This window comes from Sceloporus undulatus, chromosome 1 (assembly GCF_019175285.1).
Source record: "Sceloporus undulatus isolate JIND9_A2432 ecotype Alabama chromosome 1, SceUnd_v1.1, whole genome shotgun sequence".
Taxonomy (NCBI): Eukaryota; Metazoa; Chordata; class Lepidosauria; order Squamata; family Phrynosomatidae; genus Sceloporus; species Sceloporus undulatus.
Window position 1 is genome coordinate 295103684 of NC_056522.1, and position 10484 is coordinate 295114167.

General features: G+C 38.1%; 1 protein-coding gene across 10 annotated transcripts in view; it reads left to right on the top strand.

Moving 5' to 3' along the window:
- Positions 1–10484, top strand: part of ANO1 (anoctamin 1) — a 174679-nt gene that overhangs the window by 95228 nt on the left and 68967 nt on the right. For all 10 annotated transcript variants that reach the window (XM_042444177.1, XM_042444199.1, XM_042444164.1 and 7 more), the window contains 2 exons: positions 6235–6299; positions 8216–8350. In XM_042444177.1, coding sequence (XP_042300111.1) covers positions 6235–6299; positions 8216–8350 — 200 coding nt within the window. The remainder of the gene's footprint in view (positions 1–6234; positions 6300–8215; positions 8351–10484) is intronic.

Here is a 10484-nt window from a genome sequence, read left to right on the forward strand (position 1 = left end):
TATTATTATTATTATTATTATTATTATTATTATTATTATTATTATTATTATTATTATTATTATTATTATCATTATCATTATTATTATGCTTTATTTATATAGTACTGTAGATTTACACAGCGCTGTACATACAAACAATAAAATAGATGAAGTAAACCTGCCCATGGCATAAAATCTAAGAAGAAGAAGAAGAAGAAGAAGAAGAAGAAGAAGAAGAAGAAGAAGAATGTAATGCCCATTGAAATTAATGGAATTTCCAGCTGTGCTACAGGAAGACTGGGAGCCAGTGTGATGTAGCAATTAAGGATTGTAGTGGTTTGAGAGTTGGACTATGACTCAGGAGACCAGAGTTTGAATCCTGACTCGGCCATGAAAACCCACTGGGTGGCCTTGGCCAAGACACACTCTCTCAGCCACAGCAGAAGGCAAAGGCAAATCTCCTCTGAACAAATCTTGTCAAACAAAGACTGTGATAGGCTTGCCTTCAGGTCACCATAAATTGGAAATAGTTGCTGGCACACAGCAACAATGAAAGAAGAGGCAAGATGGTACTTTGCAATCCCAGCAAACACAGCCCGAATCCAAACACATGGAAACAGATATCAGGAATGAATTACAGTAGTGCATTCTGAGTTGTCAAAATGAATGTAGAAAGCATTCCAGCAATCAGAAAATTGGCTAAATTAGAATTTTTTACAAAGATAAACACTTATGAGTTATCAGGGACATTTATAAGTAAGGTACAAAACACACTGCAGAAATAATCCTGTTTCAGACCACTTTAACTGCCCTGGCTCAATGCTAGGGAATTCTGGGAACTAGTTTTGTGAGACATTTAGTCTTCTCTGTCAGAGAGATTTGGTCCCACAATAAACTACAGTTCCCAGGGTTCCCTATCACTAAGCAGTCTCAAACTAGATTATTTCTGCAGTGTGTTTTGGACCTAAGTTTCACATTGGTTTGTATGATTAACTGAGTTTGTGTAAATAACCCCTGATATGATCATTGAAATCACTTGGTATTACTCTAAGAAGTTCCAGTAAAGGAACAATGTGTCTTTTAGGCTGAAGTCCAGAACATACTGGCCTTTCACAATTACATAAGATCATGACACAATGTTGATCATTGGTCTGGAAACATCCCAATCCTTATTAATCCATTTTTGCCTCTCTAATAAAAAAACTGGATTTAATTATAGTTGCCCCTGTTTATTAATACTCTTTGTTGCTATCAGCCCTTTTGAGGCATATACCTCACAGCTAAGGTATTTTGTCTGCTTTTAAGCATAGTGGCGTAAATCCAGAAGAGCACTGCACATTTAAAATATCTATTTTGGACTTCATGTTCAGTATACCATATGAATGTGCCCATATAATCTTGACTTGGTGCCTTCAAGATTTATTTTTACTTATTTATTTTACTAAAACATTTATCTTCCACTATCTATCATGAGAACTTCTGGGAGTGTAGTTATGGAATTATTATTATTATAATTATTATTATGGAATTATTAGAGTGAGTGGAATTATGCAAGTTGTAGTCCAAGGGTTGCCATAATTGTCCACTATTACCAGGGACAAAATGTGGAACAAATTCTAGACCAAACTGTAGGACAACTGCAGGTCAAAACTCAACCCAAAATGTAGGGCATTTAAGAAAAATGGAGGACCTTAAATGCGGCAACGGGCATCAAGTTGGGAAATAAGTGCTGTAAGGAGTTTGGGTTGGAAATACAAGGCACTTGGTGTTAAGATGTACATCTCTATGGAATTAATTAAATCATTGGCTTTGGTTCAATGAGTGTGTTAAAACCAATTTCAATAATTTGAAAGGGGTATCTGAAAAAAACCATGGAGGTAGGATAGAACTGTTTTTCTAGAAAGGGCAATTGTGAATATTTTCAGTAAACAATAATTTACCAAGAACAAATGGGTTTATTTTGCCATATTGTTATGTTGGGATGAGAGAGAGAGAGAGAGAATGTTTATTTTGGTCACAGGCCTTTAAACACTAGATATAACAAAGTAATCATCCAAAACAAACAGTATAGACAATATTAAAGGTTAACACAACAAACAGCTAAACTAAGATTTAGTCTTCTGGGTAACTGCACATATCCTAATTATATAACTTACTGTAATTTTTGTTATAGACTGTATGATGAAAGGGGAACTATCTTTCAAAAGAAAATGAAATCTCCAAAGGGTTGCAGTCTCCCTTCAGCAGAGAGGAAAATAATTTTACTCTAGGCTTCCTATAATAAATGCATGCCTGGAATACATATGTAAGAGTTTTGGTTTCTCCCAGACCAAAGGAGCAGTCTTTCATGGTTTGAAATACCCATAAATCTAATAATCGCTACAACAGAAGGAAGTATATTGAACCTAGCCCATGCAAAGACCTTTCTAAATTTAGGGAAAGTTAGCTGAGTAAGATACTCAGTTATGTTTAATGAAGAACATTTCCATTGAGCTGGCATTAAAGTGTTCTGTCTGTAGCATTCCAGGGGCATCATAGGGGTGATGCTGGGAAAGCAGCCCACTCCAGGTGACACCCTAAAATGGGGTGACACCACTGCTCCCCAAGCATCTGCCTTTTGGCATGATGTAAATTTGGCATGATCTTATGTAATTGTGAATTATTTTTAAAACTTTTAATTCTTTTAAAATTTTATTTAAAAACACGACATCTTACCAAATTTTCATTTTAACCACATGTAAATCCATTTAGGCTGTACATATATTATTGTAATTTAATAGTATAATTTTTAATTTTGCTAGTTATTTTTGACAGAACTATTGCCATTACTGTACATTCAGTGATATACAGGAATTTTGATTTATGAGTAACACTGGTACAAAAAACATTACTAAAGATTCTGTAGGGTGTGATATGGGAGGGGGTCAGTGGGAAGGTGACATCATGGGTTACCACAACGGATGACACCAACCCTAGTGACACTACTGTATCTGACAGCAATAAGGTAACCAGGTTTTTGCAGACAGCAAGATAAGCTAGGAGAAATCTCTGATTTGGTTCTTAGGTTCCATACACTTTATGCCTGTCCATCATGATCAGATTTAAGTAACCTATTTCTGCATCATACTCTCAAACACTAGAATACTCTGCTTTTGGAGTATAGTAGTGTCTCCTCCTTTGGTGGTTTTAAAACAGAGACTGGATAGCCATCTATTGGGAGTGCTTGGATTATGTATTTCTGCCCAGCAGGTGGTTGGACTGGATGGCCCTTGTGGTCTCTTCCAACTCTATGATTCTGTGATTGCACTGATAAAACCAGGACATGTGTGGTGAAACTGAATAATAGTGTGGTTATGATGGCAAAAGTTGTTAATGAGGAAGAACACACAAGCTAAGAGAGACTGCGGCAGCTTGCTTTTGCCTTTCCATCCTGAGAGGTATAAAATATCACATCCTCCTCTCCTATCCCCGGGATGAATAAATTGAGTGCAAACTTAATTTGCAGCAATTGAAATAAGCTGGGGATCAAGAGGAAAAAGTGGAAGGAGGTGAGAGAAACTGGAACATTTGAAAAGCAACTGGAAGATGGGATGACAGGAACGTAATTGGGTCTATGCCTGCCAAATCAGGACAGTTGGAATGTATGATAATTTCAGCAAAAACAATGCAGAGTCAAAATGTTAGTCCTATATGTATCCCAATAGAAATAACTAAGAGTCAATAAACCAAGCTTCAATGTTGCTCAAGAGACATATCTAGGAACCTCAAGGAGTATCCTCTCCTCCCATATACAGTCAGCCCTCCTTATCCACGGATTTTTTATCCACGGATTCAAGCACCCACAGCTTGAAAATATTTTAAATATATGCAAATTCCCATAGACAAACCTTGATTTTTTCCCTTTTATATAAGGGATATCATTTTACTGTGACATTGTATTTAATGGGACATCTACAGATTTTGGTATCCACGGGGGGTCCTAGAACCAAACACCAGTGGATACCAAGGGTCCACAATAACATGAAGAGCTGTAGCTCCACATCCCACTGATTTGGAACAACATGCAGCCCATGTGGGGTAACATGCTTAAAACCATAAAAATATATCCTAAGACAATCTTCCCTGACTTGATGCCTTCCAGATTTATTTTTATGGTTCATAAAAGTAATTCAGAAATCTCCACTTGACAGCAAATGCCCCAATATCTTGGTTAAGGTTCTTGACCTTACATGCATGGAAAGACAAGAAGAATCCATCTTGAAAATATATTTCTCTCATTTTGCCAACTTAGAATCATAGAGTTGGAAGAGACTACAAGGGCCATCCAGTCCAACCCTCTGTCATGCAGGAAATCTAAATCAATGCATCCCTGATAGATGCCCATCCAACCACTGTTTAAAGACCTCCAAGGAAGAGACTCCACTACACTACGAGGGAGTGTGTTCCACTGCCAAACAGCCCTTACTGTCAGGAAGTTCCTCCTAATGTTGAAGTGGAATCTCTTTTCCCATAGCTTGCATCCATTGTTCCAGGTCCTAGTCTCTGGAGCAAGAGAAAACAAGCTTGCTCCTCCTCAACTTAGATTTATATGGTGTGTAATTTTATTAGTGAATTTATATTAAGAGTGGAATTTATTTTATTTGGCTAACATTTTAGTCACAATTTTTTAAAAAATAAAAATAAAAATCACTTTGTGCATCTGCTCTTTGTTCAGATGAGCATCTTATATATAGGAGAATAATATTAGTTTGGGAGAGCCAGCATGGCAGAGTGGTTTTAGCACTGGACTACGTTTTTTAAAATCAGAATTCAAATCTTGCCTCAGCCATGGAAATCCACTGGTTGACCATGGGCAACTCACACTCTCTCAGCCTCAGAGAGTGGAAATGGCAAACCTCCTCTGTAGAAACTTACCAAGGCAACCCCATGATAGGGTTCCCATATGTCAGAAGTGACTTGAAAGCACACAACAACAAATATTAGTTTGGTGACTGCAAACAGATTTCTTCTGGCTCACCCAGGCTAATGGCTCAAAGAACATACATTCTCCAGGTCTACTGAGAGCCTTTCTGGCATATGCACTGCTACAAATCATAGTTTCAAGGCTTCAATTGCTTCTCTCCACCTTTTCTGTCTATCTGTAATCTTCTTGAAGATTAATATAGTCAATCTCTTTCAGTCAATCCCTTTATTTATATCTCACCTTTTCCCCAAAAGTGGGACTTAAGGCAGCTGCAAGAAGATGTCAGTAAGCCAAACCGCCAAGCGTAGAAAATCATAGAATCTTAGAGTTGGAAGAGACCCCAAAGGCCATCCAGTCCAACCCCATTCTCCCATACAGGAACTCTCAATCAAAACATACCTGACAGATGGCCCTCCAGCCTCTGTTTAGAAGTGGATGGCAGAGGCCATGCTCCCTCTGGTGAGTGCATGAAGCCATTTTCTGCTTTTCTTGTAGGATGCTCTGTGGCAGCCAAAAAAGACCATTTTAGAGTTGGAAGCCTCAACCCCTGCTAGGCCCTGTCTAGCTTCCTGTACAGCCATGCAGCCAAGATGGTGGCTGTACATGCCAGAGGAGGAGTCCTCTGCCTCCTTTAACACCATCTCATTATAAGAATTGAAAGGGAATGTGCAGGAGCCCTGGCAACACCACCATGTGTTACCCAGGCTGCAATAGGATCTCGCACACCTGTTGGGATCCTGGGTAGCATTGGGGCCAGAGATGGGAAGGAAGGGGGAGACCAAGAGCTTACCCTCTCATCTGCCCTCCTGGCAGAGTTCCAAACCTTATACTAGGCATAGTGCCTGCAGTGGCAGTGGCAGAGGCCTCCTGGCAATGACTGCCCTGAGCAAGGGATTAGATCTGGCAAAGGTTCATTGTTGGCTGCAGAGAGGGGGGCCCTGATACTCACCCCTTATCCTGTGTCTTCTGGCTGGCTTGCCTCTTGGACCTTGGCCCTGCTTTCCCGTGGCTTTTGGCTGGCCTGTCCTCTGAACCCTGGCCCTAAACAAGCTGGGCAGAGATGTTGAGAAGGGAAGTCTTCTTGCCAGCTGACTCCCTGAGCCCTGGCCCTAAACGGGCTGGGCGGAGGTGTTCAATACTTAATACAAGTGGTATGTATTGGTTGATTAAAGAACATAAAAACCACAAGATGGTGACTCAAGATGAAGATGGTGTGAATTCTATGGAAATTTGTGGAAGGAAGGAACAATTTGCTTGTGGTCTTCACTTTCATTTCAAATTCTTTTTAACAGCTCCTGTGTGAGGAATGGGCAAGCTATGGTGTTTTTTATAAGTACCAACCAATTGACCTAGTGAGGTAAGGAGAATTTGAAACTTAACAGTACTAAATCACATGTTAAATCCAGGATATTATTCTGTCTGTTTGTTACAAATACATTTTTGTATATGTAATAGCTGCAGAACTACAACTATTTAGAAAATCACATAAATATGTCACACACAAAAAACTTCCTCTTTGTTTTGGTCTGATAAATTTTATATTTTCTGCTTGGTCACTGTTATTTCCCTTCTGACTATGAAAGAATGTTTTTGGAAAACAAGTGATCAGGAGGTTTGAAATCAAAGTTCATGGTTTAAAAGATAAAAATAGCCCAGAGGGCAAATCCAGCTTGCCCAAGTCATATGGCAATCCTTTGTATGTATGTTGGTTTTCCAACCAATAATGCTCTTGATCTGGGGCAAAAAAAAAAAAAAAAATGTTTACACTGAAGTATTTTTGTTTGTTTAGCTTTCCTTTCCTAAGAAAACTTTAGAAATCTAGGGAGTTGGTATATGTCGACATGCAACTTCACACACACACATGCACACACACACACTGTAAGTACAGTATATGGATCTCAGAGAGTAACAGGGTTAGATCAAGAACACTTTAACATGAACCTTATCATTTCAGTATCCCACACTCCAGTGGTTTCCAAGTCTTCAGAACTGAGTTTCCCCTTTCAATATTCACTAGATTCTCCACCTTCCATTCCACAAACATGGCAGCCTAATTCATTATATCTGCCTAGATTATTTTCCAAGTAATTGATTTTCTCCCATCTTTTGCCTGTGGGGTCAGACAATTTCATGATCTTCATACAGCATGCATTAAACATTTTGCAATAAATCTGTGACCAGCCACTTTACCCATGCATCACAATGCCCAGCCTGTTTGTTGTTGTTTTGTTTTGTTTTGTTTATTTCTTCTCTCTAAACTATTACAAGTTGAGTCTTCTTTATCCAAAATGCTTGAGTCCAGGTCTCTTAGAGTTTAGATTTTATTTATTTTTATTTTTATTTTATTTTTTGGGAAATTTATATTTGCATATATATACATAATGAGATATCTTGGGGATGGGACCCAAATCTAAACACAACATTCCTTTATGTTTCATATAAACCTTTTAGACATAGCCTGAAGGTAATTTTATACAATATCTTTAATAATTTTGCGCATGAAACAAAGCTTTGTACACTGAACCATCAGGACGCAAAGGCGTCACTATTTCAGTCATCCATGAAAAAGGTTTTGTTTTTTGGAGTATTGCACATTTCAGTTTCAGACAAGGAAGACTGAACCTGTACTTTATTTACATATTACTTTATGCAAAATAAATTAACATTTTATTAAAGATTATTTGCTTATAATAGTTCCTGCTTTTTGAAATAGAACACAAGAAACACCAAGTGTGGCAAAATATGATTGATGCAAAATATATTTGCCTTCAAACTGGGAGGTCAACAATTAGGATCCTAGTTTGTGGTCAAACCATGTTTTGGTACACCATGATTTGCTGTGTTCAGATACAAATTGTGTTTTTTCCAGGAACAAGAAACAGAAGCTTCTATTTTATTTGTCTCACACAGGTAGAGGAACGGAAGGGGTTGATAGAGCAGGTTAACTTGAGACCCATGATCATTATTAAACAGTAAACCACAGATTGTCAGTACTTGAAGACTGACACAGAATGAAGAGATTTCCATTTGACAGTTCTGTGGAAACTGCTTGATAAGCAAGAATGGAGGACTGACTAGATGCCTTCAGGTCTGGATCAAATCCAAGCAGTATGCAGAGAAGAATTCTCCAGGGGAAAATGCATTCCAGCTAATCAACAGGGTTTATTTTCTCCTCCATCTTCAACCATGCTGTGTAATTCATAACTTTAGCTGTGATAAATTTTAAGGAGTAGTAAACATGTCACAGTGATTTCTTCCTTCGATGTATTTCAGAAAATACTTTGGTGAAAAAATTGGACTGTATTTTGCTTGGCTTGGAGTTTATACACAAATGCTTATTCCAGCTTCCATTGTGGGGATCATCGTATTCCTGTATGGCTGTGCAACAGTGGATGAGAATATACCAAGGTAATATACACAGACCCAGGTCGCCATGCCTGATGTAGTCAAAGCCTCCTTATGTTCTTTCATGACAAGGGGAATTTTCATTGTGCTCAAAATAATGCGAACTTTAACACAGAAAACAGTGAGTTTTAGCTGGGATTTCAGCCATCTCATAATACAAAACTCAAAATTCAGAATATGATATCATCCCAGCATATCACATGAAGGGTTGTTCTGAGGATTTCATAGAATTATAGAATCATAGAGTTGGAAGAGACCACAAGGGCCATCCAGTCCAACCCCCTGCCTTGCAGGAAATCTCAATCAAAACATCCCCGACAGATGGCCATCCAGCCTCTACTTAAAGGCCTCTAAGGAAGGAGACTCCACTACACTCCAAGGGTGTGTGTTCTACTGTCAAACAGCCCTTACTGTCAGGAAATTCCTCCTAATGTTTAGGTGAATTTCTTTTCTTATGGCTTGCATCCATTGTTCTGGTTCCTGTTCTCTGGAGCAGCAGAAAACAAGCTTGCTCCCTCGTCAATATGACATCCCTTCAAATATTTAAACAGGGCTATCATATATTTCTTCATGTGTTAGTTGACACAGATGTTCCATGCACCACAATCTGGCAATCCTCTGTCATAGTTAGTGGCGTTCTGAGAATTAGCTTTCTGCATAAAATTTACCAGCCTTCTTAACACATAATGTTAAAATTTATATTCCGCTTAATCACTTGGAATCCAAGCGGATTACAACAATAAAAGAGGATACAGTTAAAATTCTAGAACCCCTATCCCTCCCCCCCCCCCAGTATAAAAACATAGTAATACTAAAAAGAGATTAAACCAGACAGATATTTAAAAAGTAGTATAAAATCACAGTTAAAACCAATGGAAGATTTGTAAAAAAGAAATGTATAGCAGGGACCAGATAGGATGGAAAAGGGGATGGAGAAAAGGGGAAGAGAAGTGGTGGGGGCAGGAAAATAGAGGTGGATCTAGTCTGGAAAGGCCTGCCAGAAAAGATCCGTCTTAATAGCCTTCTTAAAGGTTTCCAAGGTGGTAATCTGATGGATCTCATCTGGCAGGTTGTTCCAGAGTCTAGGAGCAACTGCTGAAAAGGAGCGCTGGGTCACTGCTGAAAGTCTAGTCCTCTTTGGTTAAAGCAGATTCTTCCCAGCAGAATGAAGTGTGTGGGGAGGATGATATGGAGGATGATAATGTTGCTTAATGAATGTTTATTTGAAGAAAAATGGTCCATTCCTGAGCTCTCAACAGCACAAGAAAATGACTAGTAGCTAGGCTAGGTATGTGCTTCTAAATTTCAACAGCATACAGATATTAAATATGAATTCTTGCCACCATTTCTGTGCATGGAACTAGTTCAGTCAAGCACCAATATGATACCTTTTATTCTCTCCATTTAAGGAGCATTTCTGTTAGACCTGAAGCTTCTTGGTCTTGAAAGCATGCTACAAACAGATGTTGTTCAATAAGAAGATATCAGTTTACCTGCTTTATGTCTCTCACGGGTCTTAGTTCTCTAGTTTCTTGTGGTGGCTTTTTAAAGCTTAGAAATGTTTAATTGAAAATAGATCAATACAGACTACAGGAAGTACAAGAAATCAATGTATGTTAGTCAAGTGCAACAATAGTAACACAGTTGTGGTTTTTAGGAAATATTTTTTTAATTCAGCATTTTATTTCCTTTTGTTATCTAGCTGAAACATTTTTGTAGACTTACAAAGTGAAATATTGAATATATCTTACAAAGGTTATACCAAAAGTTTATGGAATAATAAAACAAAATGCTCCTTCAGTATAGACATTCTACTGCTGAACAAGTTTTCTAATGTCTAAACATTAGCTCCAGACAGCTCCAAACAGTCTTTTGACCTGTTCTACACATAAGCTGAAATGAGAAAATAAAATGGAGTGATAGTACTACTACTACTACTACTACTAATAATAATAATAATAATAATAATAAAATTTATTTGTATTTCGCCCCTCTGAGAACAATCGGGGCAGCTAACAAAGTTAAAAATACAAAACATATAAAATTCCTGGTACCCTCCCCTCCTTAAAAAAGTATTAAATCCAATCCAATATTGGACTTAATACTATACTGTTTTGGCCTGTAATTAGGTGGCAAC